This window comes from Nelumbo nucifera, chromosome 3, assembly GCF_055504915.1.
Source record: "Nelumbo nucifera cultivar China Antique chromosome 3, China Antique-T2T, whole genome shotgun sequence".
NCBI lineage: Eukaryota > Viridiplantae > Streptophyta > Magnoliopsida > Proteales > Nelumbonaceae > Nelumbo > Nelumbo nucifera.
The window spans coordinates 11,849,576-11,866,542 of NC_142651.1; the positions used below are offsets into that span (position 1 = coordinate 11,849,576).

General features: G+C 40.5%; 1 protein-coding gene across 2 annotated transcripts; it reads right to left on the reverse strand.

The window, feature by feature from the left end:
* Positions 1-708: 708 nt before the first annotated feature.
* On the reverse strand, positions 709-6,307 carry LOC104596174 (type I inositol polyphosphate 5-phosphatase 4-like). Of its 2 annotated transcripts, none has more exons than XM_010257231.3 (7): positions 5,932-6,307; positions 5,721-5,811; positions 5,489-5,599; positions 4,785-5,375; positions 2,619-2,882; positions 1,366-1,549; positions 709-1,019 (listed from the first exon to the last, which is right to left on the reverse strand). In XM_010257231.3, exons 1-7 carry the CDS (start codon positions 6,029-6,031, stop codon positions 918-920), a joined length of 1,443 nt encoding a protein of 480 aa, XP_010255533.1. In that variant the 5' UTR covers positions 6,032-6,307; the 3' UTR covers positions 709-917. The 2 variants fall into 2 exon arrangements, 1 of the variants encoding a protein (XP_010255533.1); XR_016083915.1 differs by having other exon boundaries at positions 922-1,019; positions 1,366-1,897; positions 5,932-6,154.
* Positions 6,308-16,967: the final 10,660 nt, after the last annotated feature.

The following is a 16,967-nucleotide window of genomic DNA, read 5'->3' on the forward strand; positions in this document are numbered from 1 at the left end:
AAATGCAATTAAGAAGCTAAAGCTAATGGGTGTTACTCCTTAGTCTCCTTTTGATTTTGATTAACACCTGTTGAACATTTTAAACAAGTGCTATCCCCACAACGGCAAAGACTAGTGGACTTGGTGGCTGATTCTGTGCACACAACTTTAATACTCCTCAGTCCACACAATGGGTCACAGGGGGTGGCACAAAAACTTGGAATCTTTGTGCAGGTCAGGATCAGGGATGGAAAACCGGACTGAGAGAGGAGGACAGCAAGTACAGTGCCGCTATTTATCTTCCAATTGAGTAAACCTTGTCGTTATCTCCACTCATACCACATGTCTTGCCTAGTATACGCCAGTCAGTCTTAGATGCCCCCCGGCCCCGGCCCCAATCTAGACGTTCCCTCATGCCTCATGATCTGTCGGTCAATCTACTCGTCTCAGTCGAGTAGATTTTTCTACAATTTTTATTTTTTGATTTTGTTATCCAATTTCTATAGTGTCTATAATTTGAAAATAATTTTTTATTTTGTTTGTAATTTCTATATTTTTTTATATTTTCGTAATTTCTATATTTTATATTTTTCTATGATGGTTAAAATGGTAATATATTAATTAACACTCGTTGGTTTGTTTAACATAAAGTTAGTGGCATATGGTGAGTTTTAGACATTTTGAAAAGTTGTGGTGAATTTAAGAGAAATGCTGAAAACTCATGATGAATTTTAGACAAAAAAAAAGGGGGGTCGGGTTAAGCTTTTAATTCGTCCAACAACAAATACAACAAACAGTTATTTGTGGTGGTGCGGCCTGTTACAAGAAGGAAAGCGGAAAGACCTGTCTTAGTTTTATACAAATCAAATAAGATGAAGATATAGTGCGTTAGCAATAGCAGCAGCTGTGATGCATCTATAGTAGCTATGAGAAATTATTTAAAAGGATGGGAATGGCAACGGTGTCTTCTTGGATGATGCTTCATTAATGTCTCTCATCATCGATGCCTGTAGCGTACTCCTGCCCTCGACCTTTCCCTCCTGCCATTGAATACAAAACTACGTTTGTGAAGAAAATCAAAGGCGGTAGGCCTGCAGCCACTAATCAGGCATGCCAATTAACTAATATTATTGGCCGGGAGATCTCTCGGGGCCATGCCAATAAAACATCTTCTCAGTTGGATGTGTCTGAAAATCCTTTTGTATGTCCCCCCATTCCCATATGCATGTATCAAATTCATCATCTCCTTTTGGCAGTTCATGGTGCATGGGACATGGGTTGTATATTTATATGACCCACCATATATATGCTTCATGCATGGATGAAGAAGACATTCAATTACAATGTGAGCACACAGAGGTAGAGCTGATGGTCAAGAATACTTACGCTCTGGGTGATCAGGGGAGAGATGACCGCAACACTGGTAACCTTGGGGGGATTCATGGATTTTACGACTTCGATCTGGCTGGAGAAGACAGCACAAACCGGCCTGTGATCCGAGAATCTACTCTCGCTTCGGTGATAACACAGTTGCTTTACGCCTTTACCATACCACAGGATCCTATCGCACCTGCACACATCAACCCTTCATCTATTTGGCTAACCATTAATTTACTTCTTTCTTTTTTTTAAAGCAGAAAACATAAGACATTGATTGAATGCCCAACCACAAGAATACCGTTACACTAAAGCCTCTTTCTCATTCGTTTAGAACTTTGCAACTCATGCAGAGGTAATTAAGCGTCTGCTTGAAGCAACGCCAAATTGCAGCTGCAGCTCGTTGCTGTCAATAGGGACATGAGGTGGCAGTGACAGAGACATGACATGGCACTGGATAATAGATACCAGTGTGGAAAACGTTCTCTGAAGCATTGGTATCAATCTGAAAACGTTACTGTTGCTCCAGGATACGTCCTGCCTGGCAGTAACGTTTGTAAACAAAAAAAAAAAAAAACATCATTTTCTTAGAAAGCGGTGCTTCCAACCCACACATCAGCAGCACTATTTTCTGAATTTACCCAGGTGAAAAAAAGGTGTTGTATCTACAATATCGATGTCAAACATATATTAAATTTACCCAGGTGATTCTACCCATAAAAAATCAATACTAAAACTGTCAAAATTGTCCTATCATATTTTGTAAAATCCCCCAGGGAAAAGTTATTTATCCACTTGAAAAATAGATAAGTTTTATACAGGAAAGTAAAGCCGATTTTAACCAGGGGCCCAATCATAATGCACAAAAACCATTAAAGAACATGTTTTTTTAATGGTTTTTCTCTTCAAAACAAAACATAGTTCCATAACATGTTGTAAAAACACCACTTTAATCTCCACCGGCAAGTTTAGTGTCTCCTTGTATTTAGACCCAAACTAAGGTTTGTTTGGATAAATGTTTGCTTTTGATGAGTTTCAGGAAACAAAATGGAGCAAAAAGAGCATTTGGTAAGAGTTACTTTCGGAAACATTGTTGTAATCCAAAGCCAAGGAACTTTAAGCTCCAAAGCACAAAGCCCAACCTGAAAATGGGCTTCATGCTTTCGGGGTTTAAAATGCAGAAATGTAGAAGCTTATCCAAAGGCAACCTAAATCAAGTCATAGAGGGAACACAAACAAGTAAGTAACTACAATACCCCTACCATGCTGGAGTTCTTTGCTTCTCTCCGGCTCTGCTAGGGAGACCACCGGAGTAACGATTACAGTTGGAAGAAGAGTACTTGTAGGTAGGAGCGAACTCTATGCTCGCTTCCCTCCAGCCTTGGAAGACGCCACCATCCTCTTGTTCCTTCCGAAGCTGATCAAACTTTTGCAATGATCTCCAGTCTTGCTTCCTTATCAGTTGCCTTGCCAAACCGTCCTCCAAGCACAATCTGTAATTCAGATCCCCTAGCCAGAATATCCGGCTGTTTCATCACAAACCTTGTTAGAATTCATATTCAACAAGTTCTGATAATTTAAACGCACCATTCTGTATTTACACACAAATACACACACACTCAATGGTGCGTGCAGAAACTAGGAGATGCACAGCACAATACAACACCACATCACATGCAATGCTGGACTCTACTACAGTAAAGGCTTTTCGGTGGGCTCTGGAAGACCATGGGCCGGCCCCTTACATGAAATCAAAGCCGAAAACACAAGTGGGACGGACTGTTCATATCTTTAATTTGCTCAAATTCTAAGGGTTGGGACATACCTTGGTCCCTGCCAATTCCAGTCATCCTGAAATCCCCAACATAAATATCACCTTGAGGCCTTCGGTAACTTTGGCATGTAGTGGGGTGAAACACTGTAGGGGGAGTAGATGGGCCATCCCACAAGAAATTAGTTACAGATTCTTTGGGGGAGAAAAGTGGGCCAGATTTTGTATTTAACGTATTGAAAGCTACTGTGCCGGAGTGCAGGCCCTATTAATTGAGGTCCAGCAGTATTTCCACCTATCCACACTCGTGCAGATGGGTAACTCCCACACCTCAGTGTGAAGTAATATGTCTAGGTTACTTGTGCAATTCTTATCCATATTAAGATGGGTCCTATGACTTGTAGTACACATTTTCATATACTTGTTTTTTTTTTTTATGGTTTTCCACATAAACATTATAAATGGTGAGAGTCATTTTATTCCCCGCCTTATTTGCTTGGTTCTTCCCTCCACACACACACACACACAAAAAAAATATCAATGTCTCCTTGTTACAATTATAAAAACCTAAATTTACAATAATAGGGGTGAAGTAATAGCTTTATGAGAAATATAGACTATCAGTTAATTGTGTTATTTTCAAAAAATTCTTATCCATGGACCCATTAAGGGTTCTTGCTAAAACTTATTATTGCCAAGTACATATAATAAGTGGAAGAGGAAATAGGCCAAAGATCATGAGTGCCTTATAAGTTTTGCTTATAAGACTTATTCTTCTCTGTGAATGCATGCCATATTAATTATTTGATGCACATTGTATTGATTTTGATTTTGAAAACTGATATAAATGGGAGTAATTGATCAGTGGTTCTCAGACCTTGTTCCAATGCCTCATGCTGGGGAGGTGGCCATTCACATTATTATTTAGGGCTACAAATGGAAGCTGTTCACATCTGCTCACCAATTTTTTTGATGACCACCTTATAAAACACCAACATGGTCCCTAGCTGTTTGCTTAAATGCAAAACACCAGGTGATACCCTCCTTGAGTGGATTGCTAGTGTGTGTGTGTCTGTGTTTTATTGGGGACTCCAATTCCAACCCCTGAATCTTACAATGTATATGCATATATCTATATAAAACTAAACACAGTTTGGTATCAAATGTGTTTTGAATATTGTAAGCTCTCTCAAGTCTCAAACTTTAACTTTTAGCTTTATGATATATAATATATACTATCTGAGCCAAATAATATATATGAATGGTCAAACTTGAACCCAGGTAAATCCAATTCGAAATTTCGAATCCATTCCGTTTGCAGCCATAAACATTATGAAGGTATTGGTTCAGATGTCTCTCCAAATGTGTCCGAAACCTCTTGGAGGTTTGTCCGGTTCTAAACATAATATAGCTTTGGTTCAGAAGAAAAGAAAATGACGAAAAGAATAGAAACTCAATAATGGATGTGTCGTAAACCTTGATTTGGTGTGTCACATGCACAAGTGGGATGGGAGTGGTCCAGTGTTACTTGAGAAGATTTAGCAGAGGTTTCTGAAATTAACAGAGTCCTCAATGAATGAAGGTTCATGTACTTACCTCCTTTATTTCTCTGTTAGAGAGAGAAAGAGAGAGTGAGGGAGGGAGGATGATTACTTACTCATGTCCTAAGATGCTCAGAGGATGTGGGTTATCGTCATCCTGAGGGAGTCGAGGGAATGAAGTTCGTCTGAAGATCTCGGCGACTTGATAATTCCTCCTCATTTCATCGCCTTTCTTCTCACCGGAAGCTAGGTGCGCAGCAATAAAGCAAAAACTGGTTCCTTCGATCGACATGCTAACTGAAACCGATCCCTTGTTTCCCAAATAACCCATAATTCCACAAGCAACTGAGCAGCCCTTCACGTTGGAGATGCAATAATTCTTAACCAAATCCCTCTTCATCCAAACGCTAATGAATATGCCGACCATCTTTTTGCTCGCCATCAGCTTGTACTTACTGGACGCACCATCTGCTTCCTCCTCTTGCAGCGTCGTCCTCGGCCGGTCTCTCGCAGGGGTCGTGACGTGGCCTGGTGTTTGTCGATTATAGTAATTGTCGCCGGAGACCGGGTGCAACATGGGCGTCAACCAAGGGCACCCAAATTTATTGTTGAGGGTCTTTCCGATGAGGGAGTTCCATTTTGTTGCCACCGTTGTATCTTCTGCTCCGATCACGTTACGAGCCTTCAAAGGAACAACCTCTTGAAAGCTGCAAGAACGTTAATTTAATCGTTGTCCTTAACCAGGCAGCACAGATACAGACGCCGTAGCTCTTAAATAAGCTTAATTAATTGACTGCATATATACCAGATCAATACATACCCAAGAACATAAATATCAGCTGGGTCCTTGAGGTTCAACCAGTCGTCCAAGTCTACAGCTAAGCTCCCTACAGGAGACCTTCCAGCAACATTCCATGTACCCACGAAGACTCTGCCATTGACAGATAGAAGTGATAACAAAGAAAAAGTGAAACTCAGAACTTATTCTTCCTTGATCTTCTTTAAATGGAAAACTTTGTTGAGATCTAATCAAACAAAAATAAATTTGACACCTGAGCTCATTTGTTAGAATGAAAGATCCCATGTCCAAGGACCTAGCACTTCCGTTCTCCGAGCAATCAATGTCTTCGTCTTCATCGGAATCTACACAAATGTTCCCAGAACACAAAATCAAGCATGGTGCAGATGTGTACAGTAATTGCGTTCGTAAAATAAATTGCACTTAAGAACTTGAAAAGTAAAGAGAAATTCATTTCATTTAACCTGAAACTTCATTGTAATGAAATTGGCGTTCCCCCTTGTTTTTCCACTTAAACCAATTGCGCAACCTTCGCGGCGGAGCATGGTGATCCCGAAAATCCATGAATCTCAGGAGCAGCCCAGTCCATGCCCCGAGTACAAGATGAGGAAGGAGAGAGAAGACTCTCACCGCTTGGTCTTCGGTACCTATTAGCTAGGATGAAGATTGAAAAAGCATTTTTATTACTCTGTATTTTCTTACTTCTTTTTACAATAACGTTACTGCAGTCATCTTGATTCTAACCTAACGTCCATTGGGTCAATCACCTGCTACAAGCCATGGACGATGTTGTTGAGACGACAGACAGACCGACCCAACCTTAAAATTTAAAACAAGTATAACCCAAGCAAGAATTTCCACAAGCCAATATATATGTATGTTGGGTAAGAGAAAGTAGAAAGCAGGTCTGGGCCCCATAAGTTTCCAGGTGTCGAACGTGTCATGTATCGGGGCCCACACTGTATGAGTCCTTGTCACTTTGTGAGGAGATTAACACTGGCAGAGATCGGTTTGCAGAGAAGATGATAAAGAGCCAAAGTAATTTCAATGCAATTATTTGGGCGGTGGAAATAAGTTGCTATATATAATATAATGTCCAATGAGATAGCAGTAAATCATTCGAGTCTGCATTGTGTATATATTGGTTGCCCGTTAGCTAGTTGGGTCGTCCAGTGAGCTTTCTGCTTTTATCACCTGGTTCATAAAATATTTAGATAAGTACACTGTAATTTAGTGGTAGTAATACTTAGGTACTTTGAATTTTTGAATGCGAACACTTAGGTATTTCGAACTTTCAAAAATAGACGTTTAGGTCTACTAGTTAGTATTTCGTCAGTGAAATATTTTATAATACCAAAATTACTTTTTTGTGCATTTTTAGATTATTTTGCCCTTTTTACGTATAAACCCTAATTTATAAAATAGGGGTGTAAATGAATCGAATTCGAATTGGATCAGGCAATATTCGAATTCGAATTGGATCAGGCAATATTCGAATTCGAATTTGATTCGATATCTGACGAATATTGAAAATTAATATTTGAATTCGAATCTAATTAATATTCAAATATTCGATTCGATTAATTAATTATTTTAGATAATTAATATATATATAATAGATATTTTATTGATATAAAGTATATAAATATATTATATATATAAATTATTTATATAACTTAATTATTATTTATAAATTATATACAATATTTTATATATTATATATAAGAATTAAATAATCGATCGAATTCGGATATTTATCGAATCGAATCAGGTCATATCCGAATTCGAATTCGATTAACTATTCGTCAAGAATAGGATATCCGAATTCAACCAATTAGATATTCGAATTTGATTCTATTATGCCGAATATTGAATTCGAAATTGGATTTTCGAATACCATCGACACCCCTATTTATAAACCCTTTCTCTCTTCTAGTGTATTGTTGGTTGCTCAAGCTACTCTAAAATTCCATTGATAGATTCATTTTTTTGGTTCTTTATTCTAACAACTTTTGATTTTTCTTCTAATGGTAAACACAGACAAATGGAAGAACAAACCCAACTAACTTGCAAAGGAAATTAATTAGATTAATGTCTTAGCAAGAAGAGATAGGAAGGAATTACCTTCTAGCAACACCCGCTTTGTTAAGACTCCACTCAAATCCTATACTAAATTCAGCCAAATTATATGTCAAATCCAACTTCTCACATAACATTACAATTGTACATTGGGGACATTTCCTGTAAATGATAACATACAAACATGTGAGATGTTCTCAATATATAACTATAATGAGACGTGAGTAAATGTAGATAGAGTTCTTGTAGGTAAGAGATCCGAACTCGGATGTATCGCTGAAAATCAAGGCATTCAGGCAGGAAGAATGTAAATAGAGTGTGGGTAGAGAAAGTGGGCAGAAAATCAATCCGGAGTGATTAACAAGAGGAAAAGAAATCGGACTGGGACTGGTGTTGGGTTGAGTTCTCCGGGTGTTCAGAAGCACAAAACCGGGGAATAGGTTAAGATGGTTGAATTCAACATTATTCATTTTCCAAAACTAAAAGAACGCAATAGGTAATAGGTTGAAGTTGAACGGCCCGGATCCATACAGGGTGAGAGAGTACCTCCTACATGGAGAACCGACAATTTTATGAAGGACGTACCTAATGTGAGATCAAGTGGGCCAAAAAGAAAGAAACATGACTACAATATCCATAAATGCAAGAATATAACATATATCTTCGAAAACGAAATCTAACCAAAATGAATCGACAGCCTTATTTACTTCCCCAACTCTCTCTTCCACACAACAAATGCCACTACCAAACTTTCTGCTCACCATCTTTCAGTGTGGGTACCTCTTAATTTGACTCGCCCGATTACCCGATATTCATCAATAGTATCCGGGTTCAATATATTCAATTCAATCGACAAGTTGTTCTCATTCATTCTCATATATTAATGCTTGTGAAATTCACAATGAAGTATAAGCAATTCTTATCTGCTTTCCTCTACATCTCTAAGTTATCCTTTGGATTTTCTTTTCAATGAAGATCCGGAACCCTTTACAGATAAACCTCTACAAACCTCAGAGAGAGAAGATTTTGGTATTTCTTTTATGAGATAGAGCATCAAGCTCAGGCTCATGCTACACGTCTATACCATGTATTGTGATATTGTGATGAATTAATCCCAACAACTTGTATTCTGTTACTAATTCAGTGGTTAACAAGTGACATCTGATGAGGGACCCCTATTTACTAAAAACATAAATTTGTAGAGTGGATCATTGAATAGAAACCCTTTCTAGCCTCAACATAAATTGCCTAACTTGTGTGAACCACCTCCAATTCACACGGTTTTTGGTCCACAAAAATAAGGAATTTAACGGGATTGATCAAGGGCGATTTGGCCCGACTTAGTAACAGGGGGACAAGTGGACACGACCTAATTAGTAAGATGACAGCTCAGCCCAACGTGCTAAGTCCTCAGCAGATCGAGCTTGAATAATCAAACCATCTCGAGATGAGTTCACCTCGGTGTAAGGTCGCATCAAGACCACCTCGGTCCCAAGGCACTTCGGCGTTCGCCCCAGGTCGGATCTAAAGTGCAGTAGCTCGGGTAATATTGACAGACCACTACATGGCAACCCCGAAGATCTAGCCATCAGATTCCGAACATTGTGGGATCACACTGCGTAACGGCTAGCCTTATCTCCCCCGACTGATTCGGGCGGACTCGATAAACCCTATCAGTTGTCCCCCAATTATCGTGGAAACGGATCTCATCATGACGAGGATCTCGGAACCGCACCGCGAAACTTGCGAGGACTCCATTATATAAAGGCTCCACCCTCCGGGGGTGCAAGGTATGTGTGATTTTCCTGCTCTCAAGCTCTCTACTTTCAATGCAATTTCAGCTCGCTACTAGCCTACTGACTTAAGCATCGGAGCGACCTCGCCGGGTTAGCATCCCCGGGTTCTCTGATATCCTTGCAAGTTTAGTCCGCCGTCCATCTGGAAGCCAGATCACCTCCAGCTGGGAGCAACTAGATTGCGCTACATCAATTGGCGTCGTCTGTGGGAAACGCTATGAGTAGCCTCTTTTCACCCAGAATCCATGGCATCCTCCAGTAGCGCCAGACAAAATAACGAGATGAATGTCTCCGGGGGGCAACCTCATATCCCGACCGTATGCATCGGTCAGTTCACCATACCTCTCTCCGTGGGTGGGGTCCCAACGCTGACTGTGCCTCAAGCAACTATGCCAGTGAATGCCCCACTTCCTCTTGTAGTGGGTGCAACTTTTGTTGAACCATCTGTGGTTCCCCCTGGAGTCGGATAGCATCAGCTCGACGACCTGGTACACTGCGTGCGGGCTATTCAAGCCCAAATGCAACAGGCCCAACAATTTCAGCACTGCCAGCAACAGGTTTTACACCACATTCACCAGCAGCAGTTCCCACCGCTACAGCAGAATTAACAGTCGGTTCCACCTCGGCATCCGATAGCACAACAAAATAAGTCCCGTCGTCAGAACACTCGCCCTCCTCGTCGGGGAGAGACTTCCCAGATTCAGCATCCCCTTGGGAGCTAGGTCTCGTCCCGCGGCAAGAGGGAAAGGCAAGTTACTCCTCCCACTTCGCAGAACGTGAATAGGTCGAGAGACACTCAGCCTGCCAAAGCTACTTCACCTCGGCCCTCGCAACATGAAGGTTCGCTTGCAGGGAACCGGTTCGGGGTTCTAGCCGCGGACTCCGGGCAAGGCCCCTCCGTTCACAACAGCCAGTGTCTGCAGTTCGAACCACTCCGTGCTAGGACATTACCCGACCACACTAAGGTTAGCAGCACCAATGCGGAGCCAGCCAAGAAGCAGCAAAGGTGGCGTCCTAAGGCACGTCGAACTATAGTTCCAAGCCAGCTCGCTGGACCTAGTCAGCCTGAGCAGCCTAAAGGTAAAGAGGAGGCGAGCTCGAAAGCCATGAAGACCGCTCCCCTCCTGTCCGGGTCATCTCCTTTGTCCTCCGAGCTCCTGGTGACCCCGATACTTCCAAGCCCACACCGTCGTTGTCCTCACCAACAAGTCTTTGAGGCAAATCCTACTCAAGCCCCGAGGTATCTGGCAGACTAACAAGTGGGCCATCGAACTCACCAAGAGAAGGACGACCTCGGAATACAAAGAAAGAGCGAACTAAAAGACTCCGACGCAACCTCGGGAGAGCTCAATTGCAGAATTTTTGGCGAACAAGAGGGGTCCCTCGGCCTCCTATTTATAGTTCACCGCGAGGCGATTAACGGTTGAGATCTGCTCGATCCAACGGCTCTCATGAAAACCGGTTGCACGACGCCCGAGGACAAAATCGGTTGAGCGCGTTTTTTACGTCCGCGGAGTCCATAAAACAGTGTGATGTCTGCGCGTACGCCCAACGCGACCTGGGCTACGACTGGTTAAACCGGATGTTCGAACAGGTCCGACCAATTGATCCGCTCAGACCGCCTAGACGTCGTGCCAAATCCACCTGGACTCGTCATGAACTCCCCGCACCAGGTCGGGACCCCCGGCTCGGGGAGTGGGGGGCAATTGATGAAGGGCGATTTGGCCCGACCTAGTAACAGGGGGACACGTGGACACGACCTAACTAGTAAGATGATAACTCAGCCCGACATGCCAAGTCCGCAACAGATCGAGCTCGGATAATCAAACCACCTCAGGACGAGTTCACCTCGGTGTAAGGTCACATCAAGACCACCTTGGTCCCAAGGCACTTTGGCATTCGCTCCAGGTCGGATCTAAAGAGCAGTAGCTCGGGTAATATTGGCAGACCGCTATATGGAAACCCCAAAGCTCTAGCCATCAGATTTCGAACCTCGCGGGATCACACCGCATGACGGCTAGCCTTATCTCCCCCGACCGATTCGGACGGACTCGATAAACTCTATCAGTTGTCCCCCAATTATCGCGGAATCGGATCTCATCGTGACGAGGATCCCGGAACCGCTCCGCGAAACTCGCGAGGACTCCATTATATAAAGGCTCCACCCTCTGTGGGTGCAAGGTATGTGTGATTTTCCTGCTCTCAAGCTCTCTACTTTCAAAGCAATTTCAGCTCGCTACTAGCCTACTGACTTAAGCATCGGAGCGACCTCGCTAGGTTAGCATCCTTGGGTTCTCTAATATCTTTGCAAATTCAGTCCGCCGTCCGTCTAAAAACCAGATCACCTCCAACTGGGAACAACTAGATCGCGCTACATCAGTGATCATGGTGAATAAGAAATAGAACAATTTTGGGGGACCAAATCCTCATGCTCTGTTTATTCGGGGGTCCATTAAGTCTGCAAAGCAACATAATTTAATGCCCAATTAAGACTTCATTTCAACAGTTTTTGGAGGATTTCAAAATTCCATGGACGCCTTTTAAATTTTGGGGAATCCGATCAGGTGTTTCCAAATTCCACGGTGATCCAAAGACAGTTTTTTTTGTAACCCCATCCCAAATTCCGCCGCTAGCTGCTCGTTTACGCGTGGAAATGATGCAGCACCAACCTAACCCTCCCGGCCTGATTTTTCTTTCTTCTCTTTCTATGCTTTTTTTTTTTTTTTTCTATTTCTTTCTCTGTTGTAACCTTCTCATATTGGGTCAAGCGTTTTTGTCAAGCTCCCAACCTAACCCTCCCGGCCTCCCGCACCCACAATAAAAGCTAAATTTTCTTGGTAAAGAAAAAAGAATATTTATTTAGATTATGCTTAGTTTGAAGAAAAAAAATAGGGAAAGAAAGGAAAAGACAAAAAAATTAATATAAGATTTGTAAAGGTTTCTCGACCTTTTCTTTTATTTTCCTACGATTTCCTTCAAATCAAACCTAGCTTTGGGGTATGACTACAAATGATATCAATTCCTCCAAATTTAAATCCAAACACAACTCAATTAAGGCAATTAGGAATTTTGGATCTTGATACTACCCGAACAGAGGTGGACCAACAGCATGAGATCCTACCAGCCTGCATGAGCCGAGCTGGAAGGACAAGGTGGTACACCGAACCTAACCTGCAAGAGGAACCAGTCAAAGGCCCCCCGTGAAAAGGCACTCCAATACTCAATAAAGGGCGAAAAGGTTGGTCGGGCGATGAGGGAGCAAGAGGGCTAGAATGCTAAGAAAGGAAGAAAAGAGTTATTGGCAGCGCGAGAGCAAGAGGGCTAGAATACTTTTGCCTCCATCTAGGGTTCTTGCCAGCTAGTAGGACCGTTGGCACTGATGTGTAGCGTTCTGCACTGCTGATGCTGATGCTGATGTGGCTGAGGACATCAGGCGGCACTAGGCCGCATGGTGTCCACATGATGATCTGACCGATCTAGAATACGGCCCTATCAGATCTGGTTTATATTTATTTATATTGGACCAAATATGGATCTAAATCTATCCCAATCCATAAATCTTAAGATTTATGCTTTAATCTTTATAAAATTAATATGCATTTATCATTAAGGTTGGTCTAAATGTTATGTTTAAGTGAGAATACAATCATTTTCTATGAAGATAGTACTAATTTCAGGGGAAACAAACTTTTTTTTTCTGAGTTTCTATAGTCAACTTTCAAGCAGATTTTGGTCCTTAAGGCTGCTTATTTGAAGAGTATAAATTAAAAATGATCGGTATAAATACAAATATGTCTATGCGATATATATATATATATATATATATATATACACCATTTTTCGAAAAATCAACCATTTCCCTTCATTTTACATGCAACCAAGTGCAGTAAATAAAAGAGGAGAACAGATTTTTTTTTTAATTCTTCTTATTATTGTAAAGGGAACTATTTGTAGCTGAAAATTTTTATTTAAAAAATGCTTTTGCTCCATTTCATACGAAAACAAATGGAGCGTCAACATGATCTGAACCATTTCATTGTTGAAACTTACGAAAAACATGTGCATGTATATGAAGGATTCTACCGTGGACTATATCATCTATTGCAAAGTTTAAGGGTCTAAAATGGTTAGGCAAGCCGAAAAGGTCATGGATTGAAATGTGAAAAAATAATTTGAGAATCCATAATTTAATTGGACAAAGGAGATTAGGAGAATGGTGGAAAATGATGTTTGATGAAAACACTGAAAATCTGACACCAATGTCTTTAAAACCGGACCAGATTAGATCGGACGGTTGGACCAGAAAATCCAGGAACTGGTCAACTGATTGGTTCTGTTTTACCCTATTACAATCTTTTGACTAAAAACCATTAATTTGGTCGGCGGTTGCGGTCAAACCGTTCAACAGTACATCGGTTTTTGGCCATTTTCTATTCTTTATTTTTTTATCAAAACGAATTGTTCGTTTGATTCGAACAATCAGACCATTCGACCCAGGAACCGGATTGTCCAATTTATTTTTAAAAACCTTACTTTCTATTAAAGCTTCTTTTAGTGGCCTCTCCAAAGCAGCTAAATTAAAATTTCAGCCCTCCCAAACAGGCCCGTGGGTTAGTGACATGGTGGATGAGGCCAATTAACACACAATGTGAAGATCCAGCCTTTTGGCGGTTTGGACCCATGCCTTCTCAAAGGATTCCCGATGCCATACAACAAGCTGTTTCTTTTGCATTATATTATGTTATCCATGGAACTTTGATCTATTAAATAAATAAAGATAAGTTGTTCTGGTTTATGGAGCTTGCAACTTAAAGCAACAAAGGGATAGTTGAGTGGTGGGCCCAATGATTTACATTTTAGCAAGGTTATCAAAATATACTAACATTGGACCCTGAGAGAACTCAACCTGGCCCAGAAAAAATAAGAGCCCATTAAGCTGGAAAGTTTAAAAATCGAGCCTTTAGCCCAGGCTCATGTTTGGGGACCAAGGGGACTTTCATGCATGACGTACCATTATATACAAATAAAGCTCAGTGTTTGTATCATATACACAAATGATTCATTACCCAAGCCTTGCATTTTTCTTAATTCTCTCTCCTTTCTTTTTCTACAACTCCCATAAGTCATGTCATTATTTACAACTCAACTACTTAAAAATATTTCTAAAATCTCTCTCCTAAGGTACCTCCTCTAAGCCATTAAGAACGTTATCTCACTCCCCATTCAATTCCTATCCCCCAATCCATATCCACTCAAACAGGATTTCCTACCCACACTCTACCTATCGTGAATTGCAGCCACACACGGCTGTTACAGTGTGGGTAGGAAATCTGGACTCATATCCACACACACTCTTTCATTTAAAACACTCATATTAATTAATAAATAGTTAAATGCGGTTAATATTTAATCCAACCAATATTAAATGAATATTAAATAGTGTTATTATCAAAAGTTAATAAACAACGGTTAGTAAATTACTAAAAAATAAATATTTTTATTAATACGGTTAATAAATTACCAAAAGGGTAAATTTCTTAAACTACCCTTATGGTTTAGCTAATTGACTAAGTGCACCCTTATTGTTTGAAAATTGACTAACGCTGCCCCTACTGTTTCTAACAATTGACTAGCTCTACTCTTACCATTAGCATCCATTACATGTGATATCATGTGACTAATATATTCATCAAAAATCCTAAAAATACCCCTCCCAATTCCATACCTAAAAAAAAAAAAAAAACCTTTTAACCTCTACAATTGACTAAACAAAAACAGAAAACATTTTGATTGGTAAAGCCATCGATCAAGTTCTCCCAACCAGAGATTTTAATGGTAAGAGTGATAATTAAAGATCTTGAATACCAAAACTAAAATAATAACAATAAGGGTAGATCAACAAGAAAGGGGAACCTATTGTCAATCTGAGTAAATCCCAGTACAGCCAAAATCAACAGTCTCAACTCGATCGAGACGTCGATTTCTATAATTACATTGAGCTGGATTTGGCATCGACACATTTTCCCCTTTAGATAATAGAGGATCAATTCCTCATTGGTGGGGTGGAATCGGAACCCAGGAGGGCAAGCCTTTGCATGTCCAAAGTCATTAGGAGATAGATGTATAGTCTTCATTGTTTTCAAAAGAATATTTTGCTCTGTTGCCGATAAAAGAATGAATCAAGCAAAAAAATCAGAAAAGAACACCCAAAAAATTAAGACAAAAGTGTAAGAAAGCCCTCTTCCTATCCTACTTCTCTCCTATCCAGGATCAAAATCAAAACTTGAAGAGTCTTAGGATCTCTTCTTTGTAATCAAAATCGAGACTCTCCAGCGAAAAAACTCTAGTTGCCTAACCTAATCCAATCCAACGGAAGTGATAGTAGAGAGACATAAATAAACGCAGCTTCCTCCAACCAAAACCCGTTTCCTGATGCAGAACTCGTAGGATGGGTGTGCTTTAGAAGAAGCGCCTAAAGGGGTCTCTGATTGAGGAGATGGCTGAACAGGATGTGGTGTCGGCAAAATACACTGATGGAGATGGTGTCGACGAAGGTGATGGTGATACCGAAGAGCTAGTCCATACGCTCCTAGAACCTTTCTCCAAAGATCAACTCATCGATCTCCTCTGAGAAGTTGCTGGTAAGCATTCTGCGCATTCACAAGGTCTATGACGTGGACCAATGTAATGGGATTCAGGAGAAGAGCGACGAAGAAGAAAAGGGGATGTCTCACTGGCGCCATGGTGATGATCTGAGTGTGCATACCTTGTGAAGAAAAGGGGAGTGGCGATTCCTGAGAAGAGCGCCAGAGAAGAGCGGTGGTTGTAGCGGTTCTGAAGAGAACGAGGGGGCGCCGACCTCTCTAGCTTCGGAGAAGAGTGGCGGTTCTAAGAGATGTACAGTTCTGGCCGTAACCGGAGGAGTCTTACTGTTGTCTGATCAACGCTTCTGACGGTTCCAGCAGTTCTGACGAAGAGAATGAGAGGGAGAGGGAGAGATCCGAATAATCTAGAGTGGAGGGTAAAATAGTCTTTTTCATATCTCAAATGATGCACACTTATGATCGGTAAGAATTAGTCAATTGTTAGATAAGCACTAATCAATTTTCAAACAATAAGGGTACATTTAGGTTTAAGAAATTTCTCCCCCCAATCCATATCCACTCAAACAGGATTTCTTACTCACTTTTCCTATCCACACTCTGCCTGTCGTGAATTGCAGGTAGCAAATCTGGACTCATATCCACACTCTCTCTCTCTCTCATTTAAAACATTCTTATTAATTAATAAATAATTAAATGCGGTTAATATTTAATCCAACCAATATTCAATGAGTATTAGATAGTGTTATTACCAAAAGTTAATAAATACTGTTAGTAAATTATCAAAAAATAAATATTCTTATTAGTACGGTTAGTAAATTATCAAAAATTAATAAATATTATTATTAATTAATTCATCATGACTTTTTAAAGTATTTTGGGTAAATACTATTATATTCATGTTAATTAACAACGTTTTATAAAAACTGAAAACTCACTAACTAATTTCTATGAAATTGAAAATTAAAGACAATTTAGTGTACTTTTAAAAATTTACCATGTGGTTGGTTGATACCTAATATA

Bases quoted from the DNA above. Each gene is read 5' to 3' on its own strand.
- LOC104596174 (XM_010257231.3), bottom strand. From the start codon at position 6,031: ATGGATTTTCGGGATCACCATGCTCCGCCGCGAAGGTTGCGCAATTGG. The intron at 5,376-5,488 runs GTATGTATTGAT...ACGTTCTTGCAG, and splicing joins GCTGATATTTATGTTCTTGG to CTTTCAAGAGGTTGTTCCTT. The intron at 1,550-2,618 runs GTAGGGGTATTG...TGATGTGTGCAG, and splicing joins AAGCAAAGAACTCCAGCATG to GTGCGATAGGATCCTGTGGT.